At 43.8% G+C, this 16,204-nt stretch overlaps 1 protein-coding gene across 1 annotated transcript in view; it reads right to left on the bottom strand.

The window, feature by feature from the left end:
• Mcu (mitochondrial calcium uniporter) overlaps positions 1 to 16,204 on the bottom strand; it is a 169,082-nt gene that overhangs the window by 29,509 nt on the left and 123,369 nt on the right. The window contains exon 2 of the mRNA XM_059282158.1: positions 9,418 to 9,487. Coding sequence (XP_059138141.1) covers positions 9,418 to 9,487 — 70 coding nt within the window. The remainder of the gene's footprint in view (positions 1 to 9,417; positions 9,488 to 16,204) is intronic.

The raw sequence follows: 16,204 nt of genomic DNA, 5'->3' as shown, positions 1-16,204 counted from the left end.
AAAAGACCTGAGCTAGGAAGCCATGAAAAGACATGGAGGGAAATTCTTTGCTTGAGGTGGGGTCTTGCTATGATGCTCAGGCTCATTTCAAATGTACAGGCTCAAAGGATTCTCCTACCTTAGCCTCTGGGAGTCACTAGGAGAGCAGGGATGTGCCACTGTTCCTGGTAAAAGAATGACATTCCAATGTATGTTACTAAGGGAACGAAGTCAATCTGCAGAGGCTGTCTCTGTGGTTCCAACTTGGTGATAGGTTGAAAGGACAAAACTATGTCAGAGACAGTGAAAAGATCAGCAGAGCCCTTGGGCGCTGTGGTTCGTGCCTATAATTCCAGCACCCAGGCATCTAAGGTAGGGAGATTGCTCTCAATGCAAGGCCAGGCTGAGCCACATAGAGAATTCCAGAATTCCAGGGTATCATGGACTACAGAGTGGGGCTCTGTAATCAAGAAAGAGAAGAAAGAGGAGGGGAGAGAGAGGGAGGGAGGTGAGAAGGGATAAGGAGAGAAGAAACAGGAAGGGAGGGGAGAGGAGGAGAGGGGAGGGGAAGGGAGGGGAGGGGAGGGGAAGGAAGGGGAGGGGAAGGAAGGGGAGGGGAGGGAGAGCAGGAGCAGTGAGCATTCTTATTGGCCACACTGTCGTTCCATCCCTGACTCTGTTTTTAGAGACATTATGTTATACGACTTCAGTTGACATTTCTTAACACTTTTGATTAATTGACTTCTGAGAACCTGATGAAATATAGACTTCTTTAGCTCCATTTCCTGGGGGAAAAAAAAATCTAAACACTTTGCACATAAACATTTACATATAATTAATTTTACTGCAGTGGTAACTAATTTCTTTCATATTGCCTATTTGAAAAATAAATGCTCAAGAGAGCTGACTTTTTTTTCTCATTTTAAACCAAAGTAATGAATATTTCCTGTTTTTTTTAAAAAGGAAATAAATCATACAAAATTTAAAAATCAATCCTAAAAATATAATTTGGTAAAATTTATTTAATTCTATAAGAAGGATTATGTTGAGGGTGCTATTATTTGACTGGAGTAAAGGAAACAGGTACAATGCAATGACCCATGGTAGTAATCCCTGTATTGGGGAAAATCGAGGCAGGGGATCATGAGTTCAAGGCCAGCCTGGGCCTTGAGTAGGACCCTGTCTCAAAAACCAAAACAATACAAAAACTCAAACAAACAGCAAGGACATTACCCAAGGGCCTGGCTTCGGAACCTGGTAACTTGAATCTCCTCTTTGGCACCGAGCCTGGTGCCTTGCTCTTTGGTGTTAGATATAGCGATAACTCAAGCGCTGACAGGTGTGTGGTAAGAAACGCACACACGTACGGCCCCTGTGCCAAAGGATAGAGGACAGGCTTGCCCCGGGAACCTGAGACTCTGCTACTCTCGGGATTACAGTCCTACCACCGTGGTGACACCAGATCACAATGGGGAGATTACAAACCCACATTTCAGTCTGAGGTTTTCGGAATAGAGGTTATCTTCAGAGCTCTGAGGTTGTTCTAAGCACCTGCAGACAAACTGGCAGACTTTTCTCCCATGATCCTCTCTACAGAGATACTTCTCCAGCTGTGGCAATTCACATGCACATCCTTGTCTAATTACCTAACTCGGAGACAGCTTAGCTACGCAGCAAACCGGTAACAATGGCTGGAAGTCAAATGAGAAGACCACACTTATTCACGGAGTCCCAAACATTCCCAAGGAAATCCAGCCGTCAATAACTAACCGTCTCCACCCCTCTTCTCCTAAATACAAAATTCCCAGCCAAAGCCTGAGAAAAGAATTTTATATTTCAATCCTCTCTGTGGATAAAAAAACAAAACAAAAACAAAACCTTGTTCTCCTGACATGGCCACCCGTGAACAGAAGCTAGCCTTCATTTTGGCCTGTTAGAAGGCTCGTCGGAGCCAGCATGAGGCAGAGGAATAAAGCAATGAGCTAGTGCAATGAGCAGTGTTGATTTCTCCCCGGCAATCTAAGTATCTGTGCTGCTAAGTATGGAGAATGCACCATCTGTGCAGAGTACCAAGATCTTCCTTACAGTAAAAATAAATAAATAAATAAAAAGGTCTTCCCCTCCCTACGGGTTATTTTAGCAAAGAAACTGAATGTTCCTTCAAAGATGCTGGTAACCATTCACAGAGAGAGAGAGCGAGCCCTTCCAGCTTCCACCAGAGATACACACATTTAGGTTTTGTTTGTTTGTTTTGTTTGTGTTTTGAGATGGCATGCATATCAACAGAAAAACCAGGAGCTAACTCCTTAGACCAAGGCCAGTTATTTCATCCCGCTACATTTGGGAGAGAAATGAGAGTTTCTAATTCCCTCTAAACATTGAGGATTACGCAGTCTTAGAATGGATGCCGTCACCCGAAATCTGACACATTGGCTTCTCTTCCCAGCTAAGCCCCTGCACGCACACACTGTGAACACGTAAGGTTGTGACATGGGCGTTCTCCGCAGTGTGAGCATCCAGGCTTCCCTAATCCTTCAAGAAAGGGGTTGTGTGACAGAACAAGTCCAGCTTTACGCTTTGGTAAGGATTCTACAACTGAAAGCCCAGTTTACAAAAGAGGTCCACGTTGTCAGACACGCCTTTTAAATAGTAAATATAAAGCGCTTCCGTTTTCACATTTAGGAAGGGAGTTCCTGGTCGTGTTAAAAACAGAGGCGCTGCTGTCTGTCACCTTCATGGTTAAGCTGTTTCCTTATCGTCACTTCTCCTGTGTTGTCACATCTCTTTTTAAAGTTAAAATGAAAGATGTGTATGATATGTGATATGGGTCCTTGGTGTGATATGTGTACTTGATATGTAGTATGTGTAGTTGATACGTGACATATGTACTCAACATGTGCTGTAGGTACTCCATATATGACACATGTACTCGATATGTGCCATGTGTACTCGATATGTGATATATGTACTCAATATGTGACACACGTACTTGATATGATAATGACAATGGAGAACTCCAGCTGGGCATGAGTGGTTACTAACAACGTCACTCAACTCAAGAAATCTCTCTTCCTTAAGCCATTTTCAGAAGTGACAGGAGGTGCGTGTGGTGGCTATAACCCTATAGTCCTAGTACTCAGGTGGCTGAGGGACGGGGGACTCACTGAGGCCTAGGCCAGCCTAAGCTATATAACAAGACTCTGTCTCAAACAAAAAACAAAAAACAAAAAACAAAACAAAACAAAACAACAACAACAAAAACCAAGAAACAGATAAACAACTAATCTTGGTGGTTGACTTGACCACATCTGGAATCAACTGAAAACCAAGCATCTAGGCATGCCTACAAGAGATGTTCTGAAGATCCACCTGAAATCTGGACCACACCTTCAGCTGGCAGCCCATACGAAAGGACATGGAGGGAGGCGGCTTTGGTTTTTTGTCTGCTTGCTCTCACTCTTGCTGGCAAGTTCATCCATCTTGCTGCGGAGGCGTTCCCTCGCTGGTGTTAGAATCTACTTCTTGAGGATTCCAACGCAGACCGAAGACCAGCTGAGACCCCAGCCTCATGGACTGAACGACTATTGGATTCTTGGACCTTCCTTCAGGAGACAGCTATTGCTGGACTAGCTGGGCCACAGTCTGTATACCACTCTAATAAACAACCCCTTTATATATATATATATATATATATATATATATATATATATATATATACACACACACACACACACACACACACACATACACACACATATATGTATACATTCTATCCATTCTGTTCTTCTAGAGAACCCTGACTAATACGTAACTCTTACAGCTCAATAGTAAGGATGTAAATGCCACTTCCCCCTCTAGCTGCTGCTGGACAGTGCTTTCTAGACACGCCAGGGAAGCTGCAACCATGAAATCTCCACACTATGGCTGCTAATCAAGTCCTACGTAATAGAACACCAGGTAACATGCCAGCGTGGACAGGAGAAGTTTCACAGGCTCCAGGCCTAAGATGAGGAGCTACAGGCAACAAATGGCTGCTGAGAGAATCAGTTTCCTCCAGGGATGACCCCCCGCCCCCCCCGCACCCCATGGGTTATCCAACCCAAGTGGTCATCCTCCAACACATGTGCGTACATATAAGCCATACTAAATGGACTCGGTAGGGTGTGTGCATGCGTGCGCATGCGCGTGTACGTGTGTGTGTGTGTGTGTGTGTGTGTGTGTGTGTTATAATTAGTCATAATTAATAGGAAGTTATGGGGATGAGGGAGGAGTTGGAGAGGAGAAAGGGAGGGGTAGAAATGATATAAATACAGTACTCATGTATTTTAGGATACAGATTAGGATAAAAATAGAAGCGATAGGATAGAAACCAAAGGAGAAAAACTGGTGTATACCTCGTTCTGCCAACATTCACAGATCCTAGCCTAAGGACCTATACCATGCCTGGGCTGACCAAACAGATGACGTACACCACCAAACAGGATTTTCAGGGACTGTCACTCTGAAGATTATTTGTCCTCAAATGATTTTATAAGGTGATCACACCTTTCGTTGAGTGCAAAGCAGATACAATTTCTATCACGATTCTCGGGCCTGCAAAGTGAGCAGACTGTGTCGCAGGACAAAGGAGCTGACTATGGGCTGACATGGGCTATGTTTCTCCATCTTTTCTAGTTTATCTTTCACCCTCTGGCTAGAGAGGAAGATGTGCTCTTGGCGTATACAAATCAGCTGACCTCACAGCTTTTAATATCACCTTCTTTCACTCTCAAAAGTATCCAGGATGTTGAATGACAAATCTTAGTCAGCTATCCATGTCCAAACTGCTTTCATCCTCGGCTTTCATGAACATGAAAGGGAGCCCTGAAGGCTTTAAGCAGGTCCGACTCAGATCCCAAACGTTTCACTATTAGTCATTTACAGCTGAGGGTCTGGGGCCAGGAAAGCTGAAGTGAGAAGCTGGAGGGCAGTGTCTCGGATGTAGGGGCTTTGCTATCATGGCAAGCTCTGCTTACAGCACAAGTGCTGTTCCTGCAAGGCCAGGGCAGGTTTCCCTGGCTGTCTTCACTGTACAGGTGACAAAGTGGCCTCTGAAGAATGACTCACCGTGGCTGTACAGCACCGTGGCCACACAGCAGAACTGGACCATGTGGGGCTCAGACTTGTGACCTCAGGCAGAATATTGAGAGGAAACGGGGGTACGGGTGAGGCAGACATTGAGGACTGTTAGTTACTATGGAGCTGGTCGAGGGCTTTCACTCGGTCCTCAAAAGTGTTTACAACATGGGACACAAGAAAAGTGAAGAATGTGTTAGATTGCTTTTGGTGGAGCAGTTAAATGTTTGAGATAATCTATGTTTTATATCGGGTATTATATAATCATAATTAGAAGACCTTTCAAATGATATAATTAATAAAACTACTGAGAGGCAGTATGTTTAAATTTATAATTATAATTACATAATGCATCATTTTAGGCCATACACTTTAAAACTGAGGGCCAATTCACCATGAGATACTGAATATGACTTAGGAATAACAAAAAGTACAATGCTTGGTGGAAAGAATGTTTGTTAATGGTGACTAAACCTCATTTACTCAGTGATTATATACCAGGCAGAGAAAATCCAATATACTAACATAGTGACCTGAGGCAAAATTCATTTTGCAGTGCAAAGTAAGAGCCTGAGGGTATAGTTTAGTGGTCTTGTGTTTGCCTAGCACTTGTAAGGCTCTGGGTTCAGTCTCTAGCATCACACACAAACACACACACACACACACACACACACACACACGCACACACGCACACACGCACACACGCACACACGCACACGGGTGGGGGCATGATAGAAAAAGGTGTCCGATTGGAAGGTAGCAAGAACACCGAGCTGCATTAAAGCAAATGATATTGTGTGTCTATTTCTTAATAACCAATGTAAGTTGTGCTTTTTAAAAACATTTATTGTGTGTGTGTAAGTGTCTGTGGATATGTACACATACGTCATGGCTTATGTGTGGAGGTCAGAGAGCAAACTGTGGGGGTTGGTCCTCTCCTTCTACCATGTGTGTTCCGGGAATCCAACTCAAGTCATCAGACTCGCTGGCAAGTGCTTTTACCTGCTGAGCCCTCTCGACAGCTCCAGGAAGAGTTTCTTAAGGGCAAAATATTAGTAGAAATTTTTTTGGGGGGGGCACTTGTTGAAAAGTTGATATCCTGTGCTGGGGGTGTAAATCAGCAGCAGAGTACTTGTTTAACATGCCCAAATGCTGGGTTTAGTTCCAACAAAAACATATACATACATAAAAATTTGTATGGTTTCATTTTTTAAAATTATTTTTGAATTGTGTGTGTGTGTATGAGAGAGAGAGAGATAGAGAGGGGGAGGGGGGGAGAGAGAGAGAGAGAGAGAGAGAGAGAGAGAGAGAGAGAGAGAGAGAATGCCCATGAAAATATGAGACATAGCCGGGCGGTGGTGGCTCACGCCTTTAATCCCAGCACTCAGGAGGCAGAGGCAGGTGGATCTCTGTGAGTTCGAGGCCAGCCTGGGCTACAGAGTGAGTTCCAGGAAAGGCGCAAAGCTACACAGAGAAACCCTGTCTCGAAAAACCAAAAAAAAAAAAAAAAAAAAAAAGAAAGAAAATATGAGACATGAGTGCAGTACCTGTGGAATTATTCAGAAGACAGTGCCAGCTCCTCTGGAGCTGCAGTTAGAGGCAGTTGTGAGCCATTCAATGTGGGTGCTGGGAACTGAACTCAGGTCTGCAAGAGGAGTACAGGCCTTTTTATTTATTTATTTATTTATTTATTTATTTATTTATTTGTTTGTTTGTTTGTTTTTTCGAGACAGGATTTCTCTGTGTAGTTTTGGTACCTGTCCTGGATCTCGCTCTGTAGACCAGGCTGGCCTTGAACTCACAGAGATCTGCCTGACTCTGCCTCCCGAGTGCTGGGATTAAAGGCGTGCACCACAGCCACCCGGCTAAAAAGATGGCTCAGCCATTAAAGGCTAGGCTCACAATCAAAAATATAAGAGTTCATGCTGAGCCATCTCTCCGTCCCTGGATTTCATTTTTGTATACAAATAGTGTTTTCAACCTCTCGTGGAGTATAGGGGTAACCTATTAGCATTCATGGTTTCAGATAACATTCACTCACACCCTCATACAACTATATCTCTATTAAATAGCTGGAGTACTTCCATATGGACTGATACATAGAAACACAGTAAATTCAGTTAGTGGTAAAATTAATACAAATTCCTATCCAGACTCATTAGCTTAAACCAATCACCACATATGACTATCACACCAACCAATAGCACCCAAGCTTCCTCTTTAAGCACAATTTGGTTGATATTAAATATATATTTTCTAAGTATATACTGAGTTATACTAAGATTGAATATATAATAACTTCATGAATTATAAAGACTAGATAATTTTTAATGAAATACTCTTAGTTGGCACAAGCTAAGAGACTCAGCACTGTGAATTATTTCTACGTGAAGAGAACATCTCTTAGTTGGAAAGGGCCAACAGTGTCTAGCAGAGGAAAGGAATGGGACCCAGGAGCGGCACAGGTACAGATGTGGTGAACCTGCATTTAGTTGTGCATGATAACAAGACAGGGGCGGAGGAAGGGAAATACTCCTGCTTTAGAGGGACTCTCGGAGAAAAGGGAGTAAGAGGTGTTCTGGACCTCTGGCTCTTGGCCATGTGACAAGTGCTGGGATCTGGTGCACATTGGTACTAAGCCTTGATTGGGGACACAGGCTCGTCCTCCAGCTGCAGCCCGGCTGAGTGCTGCTTGTTACTTTATTAGTACTTCTCCGGCCGCTGTTTGTCTTCGGGACACAGGAACAACAAGAATGCCAGCGAGCATTTCTCTTGCTTACTAAATGAGTGACACCAAAGGGTCTCCTCCAAAGGCTGAGGAATCACCAAACATGAGCACAGGGGTATGCACTCAGATTACCGAACGACATTGGGGAAAGGATTCTGGTTACACTGTGACATTCGTACCGACCACATACAGGGGATTCCAGGGATTGCATGATTCATCTTGGGCTTCTTTGGTTTTAGTGTCCTTGTGAATTTGCAGGATGCTCTTTGAATGCATGCTGTCTATGAATCAATGCTTATAGAGTTGAATTTAGAACAAGATCAAACCAAGCCTTACACAAAAACATTTAGAAGTCAACCCCTAAGCCAAGCACTGTAAACTGAAATTTATGATAGAAATGGTGGTGAAAGTTAGAAACACATGACCGTAAAAATAAACAAAGTTTCGGTCCTGTTGCCCATCTGTAGCTTTGTGGACCTTTACAAAGGATCCTATGTGAGCCCCGAGCATCTGCTCACCCCTCACATGTTAAACAAGGATCCGAGGGCCTGAAGACGTGGCTCAGCGTTCAGAGTATCGTTTCCACAGAGGACCTGGGTTTGATTCCCAGCACTCACATGGAGGCTCACACCTGTTCATTCATAACTCCAGCTCCAGGGGACCCAATACCCTCTTTATGATCCCCATGGGCACCAGATATGCAAGCAGTACACAGACTGTTTGTTCAAGCAAAACACTCATACACAGAAAACAAAATAAAATGACTCTTTAAGGGGCAGGGAGCATGAGGAAAGAGACAGAACAGAGGGCCACACAGACCCAGAACTGCCTGTGAGGCTGTGAAGAGGCTGCAACATTTCATCAGAATCCAGGATATGAAAACCTGAGAGTTAGGAAATACCAAGTGGCACTCCTCTGATGTTTCTAAATGTGAACGAACATCAAAGACCTAGAAGACTTGATGGACAGGCTAGGTCTCTTGGTTAACTCTCTGAATTCACTAGACTCTCTTGATAGACAGTTGAGGTTCTCTTGGTTAACCCTCTGAATTCACTAGACCCTCTTGATGGACAGGCTAGTTCCCTTGGCTAACCCTCTGAATTCACTAGACTCTCTTGATGGACAGGCTAGTTCCCTTGGCTAACCCTCTGAATTCACTAACCCTCTTGATGGACAGGTGGGGTGTTCTGGGTTAACCCTCTGAATTCACTAGACCCTCACCCCAGTTCCACGCCCCTTCTGTAATCCTCCCTTTCCCCTGATCTCCAAGAGAACCACCGGGGGGAGTACGGTTTATAAATCAATGAGTTGGGCTAGAGTGATGGTCCAGCAGGTAAAGGTACTTGTTGCCAAAGCTAGATGATCTCAGTTCAATCCTTAGAACTCACACGGTGGAAGAACAGAACTGACCCTCTCAAGTTATCCTCTGACCCCCAAACACATGCCATGGCATGCATGTGCCCTCCCCCCAAAATAAATGAGTGTAATAAAATTATTTAAAAATAAGTTGACTAAGGAAGAAAAAAAAATCGGGAGATACTAGGCTAAAGAGGAAAAAAAAAATAAGACATAAAAACGGATTTGCCAAAACTCACCATCAGAGGGCACAACCGTACTGCAATAAGCCGCCCCCACGCTCTGCCAGGAAGCCGGCCTCTGGTGTGCCTAGGAGACAAAAGCCAGGTCAGTTGTCAGGGCAGACCAATGCGAGACACGTGTGCCCCAAATAACACCAGCTTTCGAGCGTGGGAGTTCTAGGGATTCTCCGCGGAAAGGTTGAAAATACAGACACAAGGAGACAACCAAAGGGGTTCCTGGCGTACTAAACCACGGGCAACAAGCACTCTGGTGTGTTTCAGTATTACAAATGAACACAGCTTCACACATGCAGATGGGCACAGTCTCGTGCTGAGCAAATGAGAATCATGCCTGACAAATCATTTCTCCCCGACTTTCAAAAGCAATTCTGGTTAAGCAGTATCCGTTCTAAATTCCCTCGCCTCTTCCCTGTTAGACCTCAGGTCGGTACCTCTTTCTTTTATTTCATCAAAGAACCAGGTCCACCGTGCATTTGCGGTGTTTGAGTAGGTACTGGTCCTTGCTGTTTACTTTTCTTATTAAAAACCCGGACAGGCAACTGCAGTGCTTGAGCTCAGAGCATTAGAAGGAATCCCAGGCACACACTTTTGTCTCGTCTTCAAAGGGCAGTGCCGTGGCTGTGAGTCCAGGACTAAAGTCCTCAGAATTAAATTAGGCTTCATGAAGAGTACTGAACACACTGCTAACTAAGTCCTTCCTTGGCACCTTCCCCGGTCCCCAAAAGTATGATGGGAGGAAGACAGGAAGGCACTAAATAACTAAAACCCATGCCAAGGCAATGAAAACCATTTAGAATTCTGAAACAACGCACACCATCATTCAGTTATAACACAGGACACATGAATCTTGTCAATTTCCACCTCCTTCCACCTAAAGACAGCAGGGAATGTAAGCCTAACTGTGGTGGTTCGAATGAGAATGGCCCCATAGGCTCTTCTGTTTGAATGTTTGTCCCTAGTTGGTGGAACTGTTTGTGAAGGATTAGGAGGCATGCCCTTGTTGGAGAAGGTGTGTTATTGGAGGAGAGCTTTGAGTTTCAAAAGCCTAAGCCAGACCCAGGCTCTCTATGTGTCTGCTGCTTGTAGGTAATCAAAGCTTCAGGTACTGCTCCAGCTCCATGCCTGCCTGCCTGCCTGCCGCCACGCTTCCTCAGAGTTCTGTAAGCAAGCCCCAATGAAATGCTTTCTTTTATGAGTTGTCTTGGTCACAGTGTCTCTTCAGAGCGATAGAAAAGTAACTAAGATGCTAATATTTAGAAAAATGTAAACAAATCATTTAAAAATACTGGAGAGAGAGCCGGGCGGTGTTGGCGCACGCCTTTAATCCCAGCACTCGGGAGGCAGAGCCAGGCGGATCTCTGTGAGTTCGAGGCCAGCCTGGGCTACCAAGTGAGTTCAAGGAAAGGCGCAAAGCTACACAGAGAAACCCTGTCTCGAAAAACCAAAAAAAAAAAACCAAAACAAAAAACAAAAATACTGGAGAGAAATTTGTAGATTGTTTTGCCTTTCGGGTTTGAAACTTTGACTCATAGGGGTTAATTTCAGTTGAATTTAAGAAAGAAACACGGCTAATCTTTCTCCCATAGCAGCACGGCTGTCCAATGCAGTAAACAATCCATCTTCACCTTACCTCAGATGGCATCTTCATCATTTTCCAAATACTTATATGAAGTTGAAAGTATTTCCAAACCTCTACCCTGTCCGATGAGCTGTCTGCTCGTGCCCTGGTAACCATGTTGGTCCCACATTCTATTTTTATGGTAAATTTTAGTATCTGGTGTGACTGGTCATTGTGAGAACTAAATGAGCAGTATACACAAAGCACTTACAACAGCACCTGGTATACAATAAGGGCTCAGTAAACATTAAGCGTTTTGTTTTGAGACCATGTTAATTCCATGGGATAGCATAGGGGAGACTGCCATCTATACAATTTTCAGTCTGTGTATCCAGGAATCTTTGTGTTTTAAGACAGGGTCTCACTATGTAGTCCTGGCTGGCCTGAAACTCACTATGTAGACTAGGCTAGCCTCAAACTCACAGAGATCCACTTGCCTCTGTCTCCTGAGTGCTGGGACTAAAGGCATGTGCTACTATACCTGATGTACCCAAGAATTCTGTGGATCTCTCCTTTTGAATCTTTATCTGCATACTAGAGAAGCATTTTACAGACTTCTCCACATAGATCTTGCAACTGTCCTCATGTGGTGTGGTATCCAATATTAAACTCATCACTCTGAGTATTTTTTAGTTTGTGTACACTGGCTGTGTCTCTACTGGCCCTTTATTATAGTCCTTTCTGCATTTGTTTTGTGATCTAATCTGACAATTGTTCATTAGTAAAGTCCAGCCTCCTTACATTTATTTATAGTTATATAAAACATATATTTAATCTTTTCCACTATGCAATTTTAGAGTTCTGTGTTTGTTTGTTGTTTTCATTTTTTTTCCTCTGTGTCAATATGGAGGATTAAACCCAGGGCCTTGACCATGATAGGTAAGCACTCTATCACTGAACTATATCCCTAGTTATAGTCTGGAATGTTATGTTCTGATTGCTGCTTTTTTGGTTTCGTTTGTTTGTTTTTTTAAGACAGGGCCTTTCTGTGTAGCCTTGGCAGTTCTGGAACTTGCTCTGTAGACCAGGCTGGCCTCAAACTCACAGAGATCCACCTGCCTCTGCTTCCTGAGTGTTGGGATTAAAGGTGCGCGCCATCACCACCGGGCTGATTACTTCTTTAAAATAGTTTCCTTAGTAAACTAAAGCATAGTGATGCATATGACAGTCCCAGCAACTGGGAAACTGAGGTAGGAAGATTGCAAGCTTGAGCTTACATTGGTTTTCATGACTATCTGGCTCCCTCTCTTCCCTTAGCTTTTGGGACGTCATTGCTGGGTAAGGTCAAATCTGACCCCTCATGCAAAATACTGATCCAGCATCTGCCTCTCCTGATTGCCTCCAGGTGTTTCCCCCATCCAACACACTTAACTTTCCCCCGATTTTGGTCCAAATGTTATTATTATTATTATTATTATTATTGGTTTTTTGGCACAGAGTTTCTATGTAACAGCTCTGGCTGTCCTGGAACTCACTCTGTAGACCAGGCTGGCCTCGAACTCACGGAGATCCTTCTGCCTCTGCCTTCTGAGTGCTGGGATTAAAGGCACCCAGCTGGCCCAATTCTTTTTAATAAATTGTTTACTTAGTTTGTCACTAGTATCCTCTGACCCCTGAGGCAAGAAGTTTTGATTGGTTCAGTCACTGATAGTGCTTGTGAAATTACAAGTCCTCGTCAAATAAATGCTAAGTAAATCTTGATAATTATAGCTTGTGTAAAATACACTTTATGTTAAAACAAAAATTCTCCCTCTATTATGAGCACTGAGGCTCTTTATGTCCTTTCCCCATTCAGTTTAGTTCAGGGGTCAGTTACCTACCTGCCTTCCTGCTCATCTCAACCCTCATCACGTGATGCTTTTGCTGGGCTTTTCTTAGATGGCCACCATTGGCGGCTGTATGGAAAGCATGAGTTTGTGCAGTTTTGGTCCCTGGTTCTCCTCTCCACAGTGTGGAGGTTTTAAAGGCGCAGATCCTCCTCTGTAAATATAAAGCCTGCATTTGTTTTTATCTCAATTCTATAGATAATGGGCTCCATGCTCGCTGCCAATTCTGTAGCTAGTTTCTGCTCTTACTGCTGCGATGACCAAACTTCTTCCTGGAGAGATGAATTTTCTGACATATTAATTCCTAAACTGATCTTTCCTGGAGGACTTGGTAAAGTCCTGAATGTTGCTCCTGGGGAGTCGGAGGCCAGCCACCAACTCTGAAGAACGGTGCCTGCTTGGCTTTGCTGAGGCTCTGCAGCCACAGGCGTCGCCTGCTGAGGTCTTCCCACACACCTATTCCATCCTGACCAGATCTGGCGGCCATCCTACAGAGAGACTGCTCCCTGGTGTGTGGAAGATGGATCTTAGAACCTTCTTTCTTCCTCTGCCTCCTGTTCTGTGGCGTGAGAAGAGAAGGGAGGGACGGTAGTGTTTAAGGGGCCATTACTGTTACATAGTGACTTTTGCCATGACCATCTGAAACATCCAGCAGCAGAGAGCAAAGTGGGAAGAAAATCCCATGCACCCACCACTCACTTCAGTAGTTCCCAACATTTCGTCAACTCAGTTTACTAGACCCACCTAATTTGCTTTCTTCTAACCCGAGTCAGTCAGTCTCTCTCCTTCTCCCCTCCTCTCTCCCCCCCCCCAGACCCCCTCCTCTGTCTCCGTCTCTCTTTTGATGTTTATGAAACACAGTCCCATGTAGCTAAGGCTGGCCCCAAACTTGCGATGTAGTCAAGGATGCTGCTGCACTCCTGATCTTCTTGCCTTCCTCCCTACCTTTCAGGTGTTGGGATTACAGGCATGCACGAGCATGCCTCATCCCCCCTCCCCTCCCGAACATCTTAAGACATCCAAACTATCAAAACACGTCCCCTGAAAATTGTTCAGATGACATTTGCTGGAACACTGCGAAAAACTAGAAGGCCTTTATGATTTTACACACTATCCTTAGCAGTACTTTTTTGTAGGGCATCAATCAGTACATGATTGGATGATTTCTCTAGATGCTACAGAGCAGGGGTTGGCAGGCCGGCCACCTCTTTTTGTAGAGTTTTATCGAAACACAGTTGGGCTCACTCATACCCACAGCTTTAATCTACGCTCTCTCTAAACAACAGAATTCAGCATCTGGGTAGCAGTGAGACAGACGAGTAATTTCAACAGAAAACCACAGGGTCTAAGAAACCTAAAATGTCTACAGTCCAGCCCTTTAAAAAGAACCTTAGCTGTTTGTCCCGTGCTATAAACAAAGCTTATATGGTGTGGGGATAACTTTCCATACCACTTCTATAGAGACACTGACAATCACACCTAAAAAAACCTATTTAGGGGCGGGGTTGCACTCTGTGGCAAAGGTTGGCCTCAAACTCCTGGACATAAGCCATCTTCTTCCTCAGCCTCCCAAATAGCTGCAACTTACAGCCACCATACTCCTGTTCTTATTTATTATTAACAGTCCTGACACACACACAAGTCTTTATTTTTCTTTAAGCCGTCTCATGGTTTACAGTCCAATGAGACTAACATAAATAAAAATGATTTTGTTCTATCCATTTCTCCTTGAAATATGGTAACAACACAGAGCAAAACAAGCAAAGCAATAACAACCAGGATATGGATGTTCAACACCAAAGAAGAACTACTATTCCCCCCATTCCCCCCGCCCCCGCCACCCCATCCTGTGGTCCCCCAAATTAGAGATATCTGTGCTGTATCTTTTTATTCTTATATGTCACAAGAAAACGGTAAGCTTGTTAGTTTTTTTTCTTTTCTTCTAAAGTAGCAAGGATGCAATAATGTTTGGCTGATGCTAACATTTAAAAAAATACATCAAGAAGTTTGCTGGGAGCAAGGTATGATGGTGTATAACTACAATACCAGCACCTGGGAGATTGAGGCACGAGTTCAGGACTAGCCCGGACTACCTGAGACTCTGCCTAAAAAAAAAAAACAAAAACAAAAACAAAAACAAAAAAACCCAAACAAAACATTAGCTTCTTAGGGGTGTGGAAGAGTGCAAGCTTGGCATGCAGAGGCCCTGGGTTCAAGTCCCAGTTCTGCAAACAAAACCAAACCGCAGCAAACCAACCAACCAAACCAAAAACAAAAACAAAAACAAAAAAAAAACCAAAAAAATTTCTTCAAGAAATTTTTGGGTAAACAGTACAAAATATTCATGTCTTTAAACTTCAGAGGCAGAGACCCAAATCAAGGCGCAGGGAGTACTTAGAAGGTATAAAAATACCCAGAGTAGGGAGAACTCTCTAGGCAGTGCTAATGCCAAGTAAAGAGACACAGTCCCCTGAAAAGAAAATGTAGGTTTTTGTTTTTAGTAAAGGGCAGTCCACATTTTTGATAAGTAATCTGGGAGTGTCAAAGAAAAGCAGAGGTTTGTAATTAATGTAAGGAATGCATACGGCTGGTTCACCTGCTGTCTGTGCCGTGACGGGTTACCTTTAACCTTCACCCCGGAAGAAAATGACCAGCAGCATCACTCAGACAACAAAACGCTGTAACATTGTTTCCCCAACATTACAGGACTCAAGTCATTGTGGTGGTATTGTGTTCCCCAAAATATTGTGCACCCTAATAAACTTATCTGGGGTCAGAGACAGAACAGCCACTAGATACTTAGGCTAGAAAATGGTGGCACTCACACCTTTAATCCTAGCATTCCAGAAGCAGAAATCCCTCTGGATTTCTGTGAGTTCAAGGCCACATTGGAACCAGCCAGGCATGGGGACACACGCCTTTAATCCCAGAAAGCAAGCCTTTAATCCCAGGGAGTGATGGCAAGAACAGAAAGATATATAAGGTGTGGAGACCAGAAACTAGCAGCATTTGGCTGGTTAAGCTTTCAGGCTTCTAGCAGCAGTTCAGCTGAGATTCATTCTGGATGAGGACTAAGAGTTTTCCAGTCTGAGGAAACAGGACCAGCTGAGGAACTGGCAAGGTGAGGTAGCTGTGGCTTGTTCTGCTTCTCTGATCTTCCAGCATTCACCCCAATACCTGGCCCTGGATTTGATTTTATTAATAAGACCATTTAAGATTCATGCTACAAGTCATAGGACTCAAGCTAATTAAAAACTTTCAGTATTAAAAAGAGACACTTAATATCCTCAGATCCAATTATTCAATCCAACTTTCTGTTTCCCTTTGGGTCTCTTATTAC

This window comes from Peromyscus eremicus, chromosome 16_21, assembly GCF_949786415.1.
Source record: "Peromyscus eremicus chromosome 16_21, PerEre_H2_v1, whole genome shotgun sequence".
NCBI classification, from domain to species: Eukaryota; Metazoa; Chordata; class Mammalia; order Rodentia; family Cricetidae; genus Peromyscus; species Peromyscus eremicus.
The sequence above is the reverse complement of the archived record's forward strand: the minus strand, read 5'-3'. Positions and strand labels throughout refer to the sequence as shown.